Genomic DNA, 15,461 nt, shown 5'->3' with positions numbered 1-15,461 from the left:
ATTGGACACTTTTTAGCTTCAGAGGGAAGAGAATCCCAAATATTGGAATAGTATTCCTGTCCTTTCTTTTAGACTGTTATGTTATGCTCTATTTTTTTTAGACAAATAGCAGTTACAACAGATTTACCATGAATTCCATTGAAACTGAGTCATTTCAGTAAAATTAAATTTTCCCAAATCGCAGTTAAATTTGCCTCAAAGACTAAGTGATGGGTGACCAAATACACCATGTAATTGTGACAAGAAATACCTTTTAAATACTTTAAATAGTTTTCCTTGTATGTTTTCCCTATATTTTCCTTTCTATTCCCCCAGGAACTTACAGGGATGCCATATACCCATGTAATTTTTGAACTGATTTTGATTAGCTTATATTTCTCTGTTGGAGTCTGGTTAAGTAGAGCATGGGAGCAGAAAGGTTAATCTTTGTAAGTGGTTATGGAAAAATGGTTTTATACCTCAGGGGTACAGACTGTGATATAGGTTTGTTTTTGTGTGAGTGGAAATGAGACCATTCTAGAGGGATGGCTATGATGAAAGTACCTCATTTCAAGTTGTTGGGGTAACAGGAGTTTGATTCAGTTGTTGAGAAGCCAGTTGAGCCTTACGTAGAGGAGACCCTTGCTTTTTTTTTTTTTTTTTTTTTTTGAGAAAATCTTAAATTTTTAATCCTTTCTTTACAGATTACCTAGACCACTTTTGAGTAAGAAAACTGTAGAAAGTTAGTAACTGCCACAAGCAAACGCCAGGTGGTGGTGGCTGGTGTCAGTTTTCTACAGAGATCTGCTTTGCAGGTTGTCCAAATGCACTGCTGTGGGGCTCTGCTCACACTGGCTGGAATCAGTCACCGCAGATTTTAGGCCACAGGTCACTTTTCTCCATATTTCTTTGTAAGCTCTTCAGCGTTCTTACAGAATTTTTTTAATGGCCCTTAAAGTATTCTTCAGCTAGGTTGGCCCAAACGGCGTGCTCACCTAGGGGTTGTTCACCAGTACTAGGGAAAACTGGATTACTTGGTCAGCTTTGGTTGCTGGCTTCTAGTTTTCAGCACTAATTACTGGCAGACAGACCTGCCCCCTTTAGTCGATGTTTGGGTGATAAATCTTTGTTTTAAGTGTGATCTTAAGTAGTTCGAGTGGGTACTCTGCTGGAAAGTTGATTTCAATTCTGAAGTCCCTCTTATATGGAGGGTTGTCAGGAACAATAAGCCTTTCCCAAGTCAGTAAATTAGCTTCATCAACCTGGATGTTATGGAAATTTTTCATTCCACATTTTTGAATGTCAAGCTCCTTCATTAGCCTCCTGCTGGCTGCCATCTTGGATCTGGGGCTGCTGTAGTTCCTCAAGACACTTGCTTTTCCACTAAATTTAGGTTTCCTTCGTTTTAGCAAATATCTAATGTTTCCAAAATGCCATCCTTTGTGCTAACTACTAGAGGTGCTCTGGTGAACAAATAAATGGATGTGGCTAGTAGAAAAAGCCAGATGCTACACAAAATACTTAATTACTAACTGGTAAAGGCCCAGATGGAAAAGTACAAGATACGATGACAGGGGGACATAACTTGTACTGGAAGTGGGGTGGAGGTGGTCAGTATTCTTAAAGAAGTGCCATTTAAGTTGGTACCTGGAGGTTGAGTACCATGGAAGTTGTGATGGGTCCGGGAAAGAGCTGTTCCAGGCGGAAGGAACAGCAAGTGGGGAAGAAGAGCTTGGCACACTTGGCAAGACTTAGAGGTCATAGCTGGTCTTGAGCCACTTGAGAGAATGGTGTGAGATAAATCTGGAGAGGAGGTAGGTGGGGCAGACTAGATTATGGCAAAGCTTTGTAAATCATGTTAAGGATTTTTATCTAGGTGCAATGGGAGGTGATCCAACTTGTATTTTTAAAATGTGATTAATTTTTTTGGAGAATGGATTTATTGGAGAAGTGTAAAAGAAGCAGGGTGATAATTTAGAAGGCTGTTGCACTATTTAGTCCACGTGTGAGTTGATGCTGCTCTCCAGTATTGTGGTAGCATGGGAGAGAAGGGTGGGCAGCTTTGAGATGAACTTTGGAGTTCTAAATTAGGAGTGCCAGTGTTGAAGTTTTTGACTATAGGCTTTGGAACAAGATGGAAAGCTTTTTAAATATTTAGTTGGATTATTGCAGTAGAAAAGGTACAACCACAAAGCTTTTTTTTTGCAGTGTTTTTGGATTGCCAAAGATTAGAGAAGTTGATTGAGCCATACTTTCTTTCCAAAGTGAACACTTTATAGGGCAGAAATTAGTTACTTAGAAAATAGTTGTGTGTATGAATTGTTTATATTATCGGTTTCATAGACTTAGTTCCTAATAAACCAATATATTAATAATTTGAAGAGATGAAATTGGCTGTTAATAACTGCCCTTGAAAGAGTAAGGGCTGAAAGTATGTATAGTTTCTGGCAAGAAAATTATTCCTCTATGAAGCGAATGTCTTTACATGTTGTATAGATCTAAGAGCAGCAGGATGACTTAGATCTTTTGGATTCAAAGAAAAGAAAGTTGATTTGTTAACTAAAGCTTCAGACACCACTCCCCCTCATATGTCTGATTGCAGAGGGTATGAAAGTAATTTCTTAGAATCATTTAAGAACTAAAACAACCTTGTATACAAAATTGGTATAAGTAATCTACACGACCTTTGTCATTAGATTCTAAATTGTTTCCTAAATCAAAACATTTTTTTCTGACTTAACAAAGTGCTTGTTTGCTGTAACAATAAAAACACTAAAGTGCTAAAGTAAAATTATATTTCTTCCTCTAATTATTTGCTCTGTATTCTTGTATACCTTTCTCTGTATTTCTATAAATATTTCTATAAATACATGGTCCGTGTGTGTTTAAACAAATAGGATCATATTCTGTAAATATGATTACCTATTATTGACTCAGGAATTTGCTTTGCTTTAGTAACTGTTTTGGCCTGTTTGACATCAACTTTTTTTTGGGTACTTTTAGTTCGGGACTAAGGCAGTGACCAGAAGATACTACGATTAATATAGTAACCGTTTCCATGCCAGATATGCCAACATCTCTTATATGATAGTCTAAATACTATTGTCAGTTCTTTTAAAAGCTTAATTCTCTTATGTTGTTTAAGAAAGTGAATTAGAGCAACAGTTGTGCTAATGCTGAGAGCTATTCTATACACAAACATGAAACTACCTTTTACGGATCTGCCAATAGCAGCTATTGACAGTATCGTATCAGAATGTGCATAAATATTTGGTCAGTAGTATTTCTTAGCCAGGACAGGGAGATCAGTGCTATTCTCTGGCTTAAAAAGAATATTTCTAGGTCCTAAAGGTTAGAACAGTCTTGAACTTGATTTGAATTAACTTCCAATAATTTGGAATGTAAGAAAAGTAATATTAGTCGAATAGCAAGTATCTGAGTACTTACGTTTTTAGCAGCATTAATTTGGCGTCATTTATAGAGGAAATATAGGGTAAAGATTCTGCTGTCTAGAGATTTAATCATTCTGGTTGGAAATATGAATGACATAAAGCAACAATGAAAGGTTATTTAAGTACAGACTTAAAATATCGAGTACAGAGGAGAGGTTACATCAGTGGAGGATGGAATGATGAGGAAGGGCAGGAGTGAGGCTTGAGCAAATAGGATTAGAATGTATTCAGGAAAAGACTGGGACAGTTCAAGGGAAGGTATAGAAGTAGGAATAAGTATAACAGGTATGGTTTGCAGTACTAAAATATGCATGTATAGGATTTGGAGTCCAATAGTCTTGATTTTGAGTCTTGAACTCCTAATATTTACTAGTCATGTTTCTGGGCCCATTAACTTGACTCGAATCAGTTCTTCATTATAACACTGGGTCAGTAGTTCTTTTCTCAAGTGTATTTGGGAGAATCAAGTGTAGAATACTTAGCACACTGCCTAGTGTATGAAGGCCCAGCTGTGAAAGCTGTGGGACAAGGGCGCATCACCTGCTTGGACGAAAGAGAGGCTTCCTTCCATAAGTATTGGTGGATGCAGGCTGCATGCAAATTTTGGAAGTTCCTAGTGAATGAGCATAGTTGATATGTTGCCTTTAAATACCTTGTCATGCTTATTTCCTGTCAAGATCCTGATGGAATAATTCAGCCACTGAAGGATATGTGGAGGAGAAACAAACTGAGTGGGGCACTTTTTATCTTGTTTTTTTTTTTTTTTTTTTTTTAAGGACATATTTACAGGCATACTTTGGATATTGCAGGTTTCATTCCAGACTACTGCAATAAAGTGAATGTCACCATAAAGCGAGTCATAATCTTTTTGCCAGTGGAGGGTCTTGCCTTCAAGTTGTATAAAACAACATCTGTGAAGCACAGTAAACTGAAGTGCAGTAAAACGCGATATGCCTGTCCTAGGATAGAACTAGTTACCTAAATCTGACAGTGGCCATCTTCAGTGGGAGGGTAATTGTTGTGGAATCAATAACCTTTATTTTGTTGTTCATACTTTGTTTTCTAATTTTCTACAATGAGCTCACACTAGAAAGCACTGAACTAGGTTCTAGTGCTGGTGCTAATATTCAACTTAATCTTTTTGGGCTTTCTTCACATTTATATATTTTCTCTGTAAGCTTTTAGTTTGAAAAACCTTTAATTGGTGCAGTTTGACATATTGACCATCATTAAATTGTCTTTTTAAAATGGAAGTAGTATGACTTTTTATTTCTCATGGGTAGATAATTTTAAAGATGGCTGACTGGATTTTAGTGGTCAATTTGAGAAGGTGATACAGAACTTTCATAGCAGACTGGTTGGTATATTTTTGTATGAAACTTGAACCAAGGCTTCATTGTAGCTTTAGTAATAGCTAATATTTTATTATTTATTATGTACCAGTATCTGATATAAGCCCTTTAAAAGTGGATCAACAAAATTTATCTTTATAGCAACTATGTGAGGTAGGTGCTGTAATTTCCCTGTTTTAGAGACGAACAATTGAATTTCAGAGACGTTAAGCTGTGACTAGAGCTCATGACTAGAAAGGCAGAGAACGGATTTGGACAGATCCAGGCTCCGATTGTGGAGCCAGAGCTCTTTTTACTGCATATGTGTTCATATCAATCAAGTTGATAGCATAGTGGAAAAGCTAAGGATTTTTTTCTTTAGTGCAGTAGTTGGCTTATTGTTACAGAATTTTAGAATTTAAGAATTATGTAGTGATATTATATTGATGATTTTCTTTGATATGATAAGAAGGGTGGACTTTCCCCATACTTTGTAAGAGTTATATACCTTATTTGATGTGTTATTGCTGTTAGGTGGTGAACACTGATGTTCCATTAGTGACATTTGATTGTTTTGTATGAAGTCGGGAACTGTTTCTAGTGTCTGTGCATAGACCAAAAAAAGATGAGTACTTGAAGTGAGACAGACTGGTATTTAGCTTTTCAAGATATATGAAATACTTCCTGTTACTGTTGAAAAGGAAGATGTGGTAAGTAAAAATGTTAACTGATTTCAAGGAAAAAATTATTTAGAGCAGCTGTATATGCTAGAACATTCTGTGATGATGGAAATGTTCTATATCTGCATTCCCAAAGTCCAATAAGTTTTAAGCCAAGTTTAATAAGTTTTAAGAGGTAGGAATGATTAATTTTGCCTTGAGGGGGATTTGGGAAGGTTTCACAGACAAAGCGGGTGATATTTCTGGAGAGTGATTTAGAAAGACCAGAGTATTTCAGTGGCAAAAGTGGCATGAGCAAAGCAGTAAGATTGGAAGACTTTAATTTGTTGGGTCACTATGTTTGTGAGATGCCACTGGAGAATGGGGATAGAGTTGGATGGTGAGAGACTTTTAGGTTCCACATTAAGGAATCTGGGCTTTATTTGTTGGTAATTGTTTTTTGGGGGGGATGATAATTAGAAGCTCTTGCTTCTAGAGTTATCGAGGTAGGCTAGGAAGTTAACCTTTCAACAGGACATACAGGAAAGTTGGGAAAATTAATGTTTTTATTCTTAGAGCTAGTAATTGTTTTGAAATGGAGGTCTGAAAAGGCTGCAGGAAGCAATGGAAGATAAAGAATATTGCCTTTTAGTTATGTTGGGATTGAGATATTGGTGGGATACTCTTTAGAAAAAATCAGATCTGATGGTTTTTAGAGAGAGATGTAGTTTTACCAACAAGGCTTAGGTTAAGGGGCCTTTTTGAATTGGAGAGAGTGAGTGGATGGAGTGGGTAAGATTGCCTTGGGCATTTCCTAAAGGGCAGTATGAGCTGTGTTAGGGGTTCTTACCCTCCCTACTTGTTGGAAAGGGCCACTAAGGCACAGGGAGACCCAGCATTCTGCCAATTTGCATAGGGCTGATAAGTTTATTTAAGCAAAACAGTTCTCAATAGGTCATTTAATATTTGGACTAAGGCAGTATGTATGTCTCCAGAGGCCTATTTCTTTCTTACCTTGCTAAATTGAAAGAACTAGGGGTCCCAGGAGGATAGAGAGGGTCAAAGCTAGAGTGTAGAGTATGGCAAAATGATCTAGAGTCCTTACTCTCATTACTTTCAGGTTGTATGACCCTGGATAAATTTACTCATTTAATACCTTTATGGACTCAGTTTCCTCTTCTATAAAATGGAGGATAAGATGAGGGTGCTTATGAGGATTAAATGAGATAATCTACATAAGCAGTCTATGTTGTCATTATAATTAAAGTAGGAGGAAGAGAAGGCTTTACTAGCTTGAGAGGGAAATGGACTCTGGGAAGAGCTTTGTCTTTGGGATTTTTTGGGTGGTATGTGTGAATTTGATCTTACCATAGCTTGAGAGAAAACAGCTACTAGAAAGAGAGGTGACAGATACATGAGAATAAAGGGAACACGGGGCAAGGTTGCAGAGGGATTAATTAGAATGAAAAACAGGGTGACGCATAGGGGGCATGATATTAAAAGCATCAATTCCAGTATAACTAACTTTTTAAGCTTTAGCACAGTGTTTTAAAATAGTACCTTTAAGCAGGTTTCAGTTTTGCTTTCTAAAATAAGCAGCAGTAGCTCAAACCAGCAGGCAGTATATGAATTGGAGATTTGGAAGAATGTGTTCAGAAGTGGGAATAAAGTTTCTTGTCGCAAATTCTGAGTCTTTGGAAGCTAGTCTTTATAAACAATTACTTTTTATAAACAAATAGGACAAGAGTTGTTTTCAGGGTGTATAGACTGTTGTTACAGCTATAAGGTGTTTTTAAAAACATTTAATTGATGAGTTGATATGAGCGTACATTGTTTTATATTGGGATTTTGAGCCCCAGACTTAAGAATTAGAGAATAGTGGAGACTGGTTAAGCCACTACAGACATCTCTCTGTATATCGTAGACATAAAACTTGTGCCTCAACATCAAAATGACAGGACTCCTGTTATTCTAAGAGGCAGCCCATTCCATGGACATTCCATGGACAGTTTTACTCAAAATAATGGTTAAAATTACAGACTTAATGGATACTATTAAAATATATCTTGCCTCCTGTGGTTTTGGATGTAATGTTGTAATAATGTTATATGTTTAAATGTTTGTTTTATTTACTAGGGCTTGCATTTCTTTTGGTCCTAAGAATCGTTCAATTGGAGCAGCCGCTAAAAGCCAGGTAGGTGGAGTTTTGTTTTTTCCTAAAACGACTCATTTTTATGGTTTGTCCATCTTTCCATTCAGCAACTATTTGAGTGCCCATTATGTATCCTACCTAGTACAAGTAGGCCCTAGGCATACAACTAAGAGAGACAGACCTGATCCATATTTGCATGTGCTAGAGTGAATAGCATGAGCAGTATAATCTGTCTAATGCAAACTACTAGAATGCACATCTTGTTTAAGCACAGCTTACTTGTTCCTTGACATTTTAAATGCTCCTTAAAGTCTGTCTTGTTGGGCCTTTTGCCTTACTTATGAAGGTCAGTGTTAGCTCTGGAGTTGGTCTTGTTAGAGCTCTCATGGAAAGAGAGCATGCTTGCAGAAGCCCATCAATTCATCATTGGTTTACTTTGTAAACTAGGAGCCTGATATATTTGCCGGTTTCTGAGTAACCAGAGTGGCAGAATACCGAGAGTTCTGTTCTCTTGAGTGTCTGAGGTTGCTGTAAAGTTAAGGAGTTGTATGTTTGACCATTTCTGTGGTTCAATCTGGAGCAAAATATACAATGAATAACTATCTCTCTTTTTGTACTGGGCAGGGTGTAAAATTTACAAGCCTAAGAAAATGGTGCTTGGTCAGTTGTTTATTAATTAAACTGGGTGTTTTATATTCTCTTTTTCAAAAACTTCAAGATATTTTTTGGGGGCGGTAAATGTCAAGTACATAGCTATATTGAAATATCTTTCCTTCTAAAAGTCCAGTAAATTCTTTCTGTTGTAAAATTTGCTTTCATTACACTAAACTACCTGCCTAGTTCTAGTTTGACATAGTTACTGTGATATTGAGTTTCTGCTTGGCAGCTTACTGATGTACAGCCTGATTTGGGAGGCCTCATACTGTTTTATAAAAAGGCTTCTGTGTGTGTCTTTTGACATACCTGATGCAGACTTTCTCTGCAGTTTTTCCTTGGGGCTTGTTACGCTTTACTCCTGCATTAGGAAGAGGAGCCTGTAAATCTTAAGCATAAGTTTATTCTTGAATTTTTTAGATGTCTTTGCCAGAGTGTTTTTTTCCATAAATTTTATAGTTCATTCTAGAGAAATTAAAAAGTATACTAGTAGAAGGAATTACCAAGAAATTACCATTATCCAAAATTGCTGTTAGTATTTTAATGTGTAACGTTTTGCTCTCTTCCTAAGCGTATAAATGTGTTTTTGCCCCCCTAATAAAGTGAGGTCATACTATGTAGACACTTGTCTTCCAGCCTTCTAAAATAACCTTACCCACTGTGTGAATATACCATAATTTATTTACTGATACGCATTCAGGCTGTTTCCAGTCTTCTGGTATTATAAATAATGTTCCGTCAGTACCTTTTTGCATTCATCTTTGTGTACTTGGTGTCATCTTTATGGTATCATCTTTTCCTTTATGGTAACTGTCTTTCACTAGAATTTCTGAATTGACACGTACTTGCAAATTGACTCCTGGAAAGTTTGAATCACAAACTAGGGGTAATTTTTAAAGGCTAAAAATCATTTTATGTAAATAATTATTTAAAGTTTAAGACAGAAAATACTTTTATAAATGTAATGACCTGTCTTTATAGAGAAGCAGGACAAGTTGGGCAGTGGTTTCTGTGTCCTTCACCCCTCCAGCCTCACTTCACATGCTAGTAGGCATCACTCAGAAAAGTTTAGTGCTGAAGAAAACTAAAACTCAGAAGGAAACTTTGTGGAGTTAAAATGATGCTAACAATCAGAGGCTGTTGAAAATTTTTTCTAATTTAAGTGCTGTTAGTCTTTCTACTTTTTGATTCACATTCTCTCTCTTAGATTATTTCCAATGCAAAGAACACAGTCCAGGGATTTAAAAGATTCCATGGCCGAGCATTCTCTGATCCATTTGTGGAGGCAGAAAGATCTAATCTTGCGTATGATATTGTGCAATTGCCCACTGGATTAACAGGTATAAAGGTAAGGTTTTCAAGATAATGCCTTATGATTAAAATACAGCATTTTATTTTATCAAGCCAATGTAGATTAGTACCATTCCAATTTTATGTTGTAATGAAAATACTTACAAATACTTAGGAAGAGATTTTGCTAGTAAAGACCATTTAGCATTTTTTGAACAATCTGGATTTTGTTTGAGAGCCATAGGTGGCACTCTTAGTATGGGTTGCATGGATGGATAGTGATGGTTAATGCTGCCATTGCTGTCTTGCTTACTGATGCAGTGGCCTTTCTGGCATGATTTTAGGGAATGACTTCTGGAAGAACAGGCAAAGGAATCAATACTTTTAAGTCATTAGGCAGATACATGGTTGTACTCTTGACAAGAGGAATTAGTTTGGAAAAGGTATCGTTTTTGGGAAAAGGGAGTTTAGTCTTTGACATCTCTGGGACATGCAGAAGAGTCTCTTTGTGAAGCATGCTGTGAACTGATCACACAAAAAGAGATGAGAGGCTAGAGGATGGGTGGGTTGGACACAGCTGCCTTTCTAGTGCTCAGGTAGGAAGAAGAATCCAAGAGGGTGGTTGAGCTTTCTAGGCAAGTGAGTTTAGAGAAAGATTTGCTATTTGAAACATCCTAATTAGAGAAATAAGAATCATGAGAACATGCTCAAAATCCAAGAGATGATGAAAATTGTGATAAAAAGGTAGTCGTGCCATTGTAGCTGAGAATTCAGCTGAATTTAGAAGTGAAGAATTCTGATAACTGAAGAATGATCACTGGGTTTACTTGGTATATCTGTGGCAATAATCTCAGAACAGTTTGAGTGGCCTCGCAAGGGATAAAGCTGGAGTACAAAGAAGGGAAAGGGAAAAAAGGGAGGTGAAGAAATGGGGTATTTATTTTTAAGAAAAAATTGGATGAATATTGGCAGTTTCAGTCTTAAGCATTGCAAGAGCCAAAGGAGAAAGAGTACAGAGAAGACCTGGGGAGCAAGGTGATCCACATCCAAGGGTGGAGAAGTTGGCTAAAATTAGACAAATAACGAGGAAGAAGAGACAGCTTAGAAAGAGGCTCACTGGGAGGGATATTTTTCCATCTTTATCAGGCAGTAAACTGAGAAACTGTTAGATTGTAAACCAGAATAAATTTATGGTTGGGCTGGGGAGTGAGGAGGTGAGGAGAAGGTGGTTTTCAAGCTGAATTAGAACAGCAGCTTAGAATAAGTGACATTTTCTGGTGTGGATTGTAGTTGAGGGATATGGGTACATGTGGGATGGGGCTTATCCGAGCCAGTCTTTCAACATTTAAAGTTTGCAACTCTTGTCAAAGTTGCAGAGTTTTATTCAGGGCAGGATATCTCGAAGCTCTGTTCATCATTTATTCTTTAATTCACCAAGTATTTATTGTGTCATGTCTGTTGGATGCTGGGTCTCTGGCAGTGAATAAAGCTGACTAAAACCATGTCCTCAGCTCAGATTGGATCCTAATTGGGCAGATGACAATAAAGTCAACCAAGTCAACAAAGTAAAACATGTAGTATGTCAGATGGTAAAGTAGTTCCCACCACCAGACCCCTTTATGGAGGGGTGGTGTGGCTCATGGTGAGCTACACCAGTTTGCTTCTACACAGATCAGTGGTCTTAAGTTTATTGTTTGTCACAACATATTTTCATAGTGGTTCTCATCTCCACGTAGGAAGTTTGACAAACATAAAGCTAAAAATGACCTTCACATTATTTTTGCTTTTTAAAACTAGTTTTCTTTAATTCCTTCTTGAGATAATAGTCCATTGGTGATGTGAAACAGTGCTTATTTTAGGCTCTAAACACATAAGGAAATACAATCAATCTAAGATTCTTTTGTTGTTTTATTGCAGGTGAAGTATATGGAGGAAGAACGAAATTTTACCACGGAGCAAGTGACTGCCATGCTTTTGTCCAAATTGAAGGAGACAGCAGAAAGTGTTCTTAAAAAGCCTGTTGTGGACTGTGTTATTTCGGTGAGTTCGATTCCTACACATTATTGGGGACTTTCACAAAGAAACATTTGCATTTTAACTGCAAATGATATATATTTTTTTGCCTTAGGTTGTATGATTATTTTAAGAATTTATCAAACTAGTCTTCGTTTTCTTGAATATTCTTTTCTGTCCCCTAGTTTTTGTGCAGACTTCCTCTGTTATTTGGCCTGCTTATGTATATGTGTATGTATGTATGTATGTGTGTGCATACGTATGTACGTACGTCCAGTGCTGTTTATTGAGTCTTTCGTCAGAAAAGATTTCCATTTGTCACAAAAGGGACAGGCTGAGCTCAGCCACGCGGATGGGGGTGCAGAGGACAGGCAGCCAAGCCAGTCCTTCACTCCGGACACACCCAACAGTTGCTGGGCACGGCATCCAGCAGGACTCTGTCCCTCCATAAGCAGTGCCCCCAAACCAGAGCTGGAGAGGGAGACCCAGATGGCCCCAAGGGAAGGAATGACCCCGGGTACCCCAGGCTCAGGGCCCGAATACCAGCCCAATTTTGAGGCCCCAGGGAGAAAGGGGACAGAGTCTGGAGGGCAGAAGTGGGTACAGAATATGGATAGAGTTGGGCTGTCCTGGCAGGGCTGCAGTCAGAAGTAGAGGACTGGATCACTGCATAAGTCTGAGAGGTCCTTGTGACTGGCAGGGTTGAGCATGTGTAGGCTTCACCTCATTCGGAGCTGGCTCCAGCATCTGCCCTGGCCACTTGCTGAAGGCCATGGAATGATTTGGAGTGTAGCTGGACAGGGCTGAGTGGTCGTCTGGCAGCCGAGGGCTCTCGGGTGCTACACAGCTCACGAAGGTGGTCCGGAGCAGAAAAAGCATGAAGGGCTGTTCTGCTGCCCCGTTCAGGCCGGGTCCCTCTTCCTCGTTATTTGGCCTATATAAAGGCTCATCTCAAAGCTGACTTCTTGGATTTTTTCCAGCACCTAGCATAGTGTCTGGTAGCCACTCATTTGCTAAATTAGTTGAACACTTTCAATGAGAAATGCTGTCTTTTTCTTCATTTTTATCTCTGTATCTTTGCTGTTGCTTTTAGCATGAAAGGCCAGGCAGCAGTAGATTTCATCTCGCCTTTTTCATATCCCCATCTAGATGGAAACCTGATTGTTTGTAGCTTTGTACTTGTAGTATGATAGAGTCCTTAGCAACTGTTGAAATTTGGGCAGCTGAATTGGCTTTGCCACTGAATCTTCTCATTCTGCAGTTATCTGATATTTTATCTCTGTGGCCTCTTGTCTTAACGTTAGTGCATTGATTGACAAAGCAGGGACTATGAGATCCCTTTTTTACCTTATAGTCCTTTGTTTGGTAGAATCAGCTCATGGCTAGCTATATCTAGTAAAGCAGAACCAAACATTTGTCAGGAAGAATTGGATTATGGCTGTGGTGCCACATTCTGGGGATGCAAAGAATAAAAATGCCACTTTTCTTACAGATTCAGTATGGACATTGTATTTTCTAAGAAGCTTTCTGTCTTTCCCAAACTCTCCATCGATTTGTCAGATTTACCCTTGTTTCCCCATCAAGTCTAGTGCCTTTAACATAGATCCCACATTGTGTTTGGTATAGAAGTAAAATTTATGTAAAATAATGGAATGCCTGAGTGGCTTTTCCAGCTTTTGGGATCAAGTTAAAAAGCAATGTGTTAAGTCATTTGTTGGGAGTCCTCAGGACTGCACTGAGTTTCAGTGATTTGCTAGGAGAATTCATGGGAGTTTGCATATAGCTTTCTTATCAGCTAAGATTTATTATAGGGAAAGGATACAAAGCAGGATCAACAAAGGGAAAAGGTACATGGACAAGGTCTGGAGGAAACCAGGCACAAGCTTCCAAGAGTCCCCTTTAATGAAGTCAGGCTGGCTGTACTTAATTCTCCAGCAGCAAATTTTGACAACATGTGTGAAATGCCATACACCAGAGAAGTGCTGCCTGTAGCCTAGGAGTCCAGGGTTTCTATTGGGGTCAGTCATGTAGATACCCTAGCATGTACCCAAATTCCAGACTCCCAGAAGGAAAGTAGGTGTTCAGCATAAACTACATCACACAGTCAGGCACAGTGAGTCACTCTTAACATTTAAGGAAATTTTTCTATCAACTTAGGGAACTGTTTATCATTCAAGTTCCTAGATGCTAGAGAAGGGCCAACCTTGCCTGCGACCTTTCTGGGGCAGCAGTCTGTGGCCTTTGTGTGAACTCTTCTGCACAGTCATCTCTTGTTTTCAGTACTAATGATATATCTGATTGCTGTGTAAATAGAGCCTGGATGTATTTTGCTTTATTTATAAATTATTGTTAAAACACAAACTCCGTATTTTAAGAAACATAATATCTCCAGTGTCCAAAATCAAAAGTGTAAAAAGGAGGGTGGATGGAAAGCTTCAACATTCTCTGCTACCTAGTTTTTTCTTCCCTAGGTTACCAGTTTGACCACTTTGTTAATATCTTTCCAGAGGTTTTTATGTACTGAAAGCCAATATGTATAGGTCCTTTTTTACTTTCATTTTTCTTCTAACAAATTTTGGACAATTTATCTTGTATTTTTTCCATAGCAATAAAGTGCATTGTTCCTTATAGTGGCTGCAAGGTACTCCTGTTTGTGTGTGTACTTATTTAACCAGTCTCTTTGTCGATGTCCAGTTTTTGTTTGTTTGTTTGTTTTTATTGTAAAGAATGCAGCAGTGAGTAAACTGGAATACCATTTTCCTCTTATATGATAAATCTGTGGGATTTATAAGTTAAATTCCCAGAAGTTCAGTTGCTGAGAGAAAGGGTATGTATGTAGTAGTCTTCCATCATTAGCCATTTTCCTTTCTGCTGTTTCAGTTACACACAGTGAACCACGTTCCGAATGTTAAATGGAAAATTCCAGAAATAAACAATTCATAAGTTTCATGCTGTTCTCAGTCCTGCTCTGTCCTGCCCAGATTGTGAATCATCCCTTTGTCCAGTGTATCCGCACCATATATATAGTACAGTAAGATAGAGACCATGTTCTCATAACTTTATTATAGCATGTTGTTGTAATTGTAATATTGTTAATCTCTTATTGCACCTAATTTGTAAATTAAACTTTATCACAGATATGTACTTATAGGAAAAAACAGTGTATGCAGGGTTTGGTACTGTGTGTGGTTTTAGGTGTCCACTGGGGTCTTGGAACATCCTTGTCTCTACTCCCTCCCCATGGATAAGGGGAGACCACTGTGTTTGTAATTTGAACAGCTATTCTTTAATTGCCCTATAAAGAATTTGTACTGATTTATACTACCAGTAGCCATGAATGAGAGGACTTACTTGACCACAGCCACACCAGCACAGCTTATTAGTGTATTATAGCTAATTCTAACAGGTGAATGATGGTATCAATGATGGTATGTAATTTTAATATTTTACTCTTTAGGTGAAGATGAACATTTTAAAATTTAAGAGCCATTTTGTATTTCCTTTTTTGTGAAATGTTCCTGTTCATTTTATTTTGAGTTTATGATTTTTGATTTGTAGTTCTTTGTATATTAGATTAGCTCTTTGCACTTTTATGGTGTGAGTTGCAAATATTTTTCTCCATTTGGTCATTAGAATTTTTTTGTGAGTCAAATGTTAATAATTCACGTCACCTCTTTTTTTCTTCTGGGTTTTGTGTTATATTTAGGACTCCTTTCCTACTCTGATGGTAAAAATTCCCTTTCATTCTGGTACTCTTGATTTTTTTTTTTTTTTTACATTAAGTCTTTAAACTATATTTTGGTATAAGGTGTGCAGTAGGGATGCGACTCTTTTTTTTTCTGTATGGCAGCTATCTATTTGTCCCAACACTACTTATTATTGAATTTTCTTACTTTCCCCTACTGGTTTGAAATACTTCCTTGATCACATA

General features: G+C 37.8%; 1 protein-coding gene and 1 pseudogene across 1 annotated transcript in view; one reads left to right on the top strand and one right to left on the bottom strand.

The window, feature by feature from the left end:
- HSPA4 (heat shock protein family A (Hsp70) member 4) overlaps window positions 1-15,461 on the top strand; it is a 37,469-nt gene that overhangs the window by 1,966 nt on the left and 20,042 nt on the right. The window contains exons 2-4 of the mRNA XM_006923139.3: window positions 7,558-7,615; window positions 9,435-9,575; window positions 11,435-11,557. Of these exons, the coding sequence (XP_006923201.1) occupies window positions 7,558-7,615; window positions 9,435-9,575; window positions 11,435-11,557 (322 nt within the window). The remainder of the gene's footprint in view (window positions 1-7,557; window positions 7,616-9,434; window positions 9,576-11,434; window positions 11,558-15,461) is intronic.
- On the bottom strand, window positions 857-7,546 carry LOC102884871 (annotated as a pseudogene).

The sequence above is a fragment of the Pteropus alecto genome, unplaced genomic scaffold (assembly GCF_000325575.1).
Source record: "Pteropus alecto unplaced genomic scaffold, ASM32557v1 scaffold78, whole genome shotgun sequence".
Taxonomy (NCBI): Eukaryota; Metazoa; Chordata; class Mammalia; order Chiroptera; family Pteropodidae; genus Pteropus; species Pteropus alecto.
The sequence above is the reverse complement of the archived record's forward strand: the minus strand, read 5'-3'. Positions and strand labels throughout refer to the sequence as shown.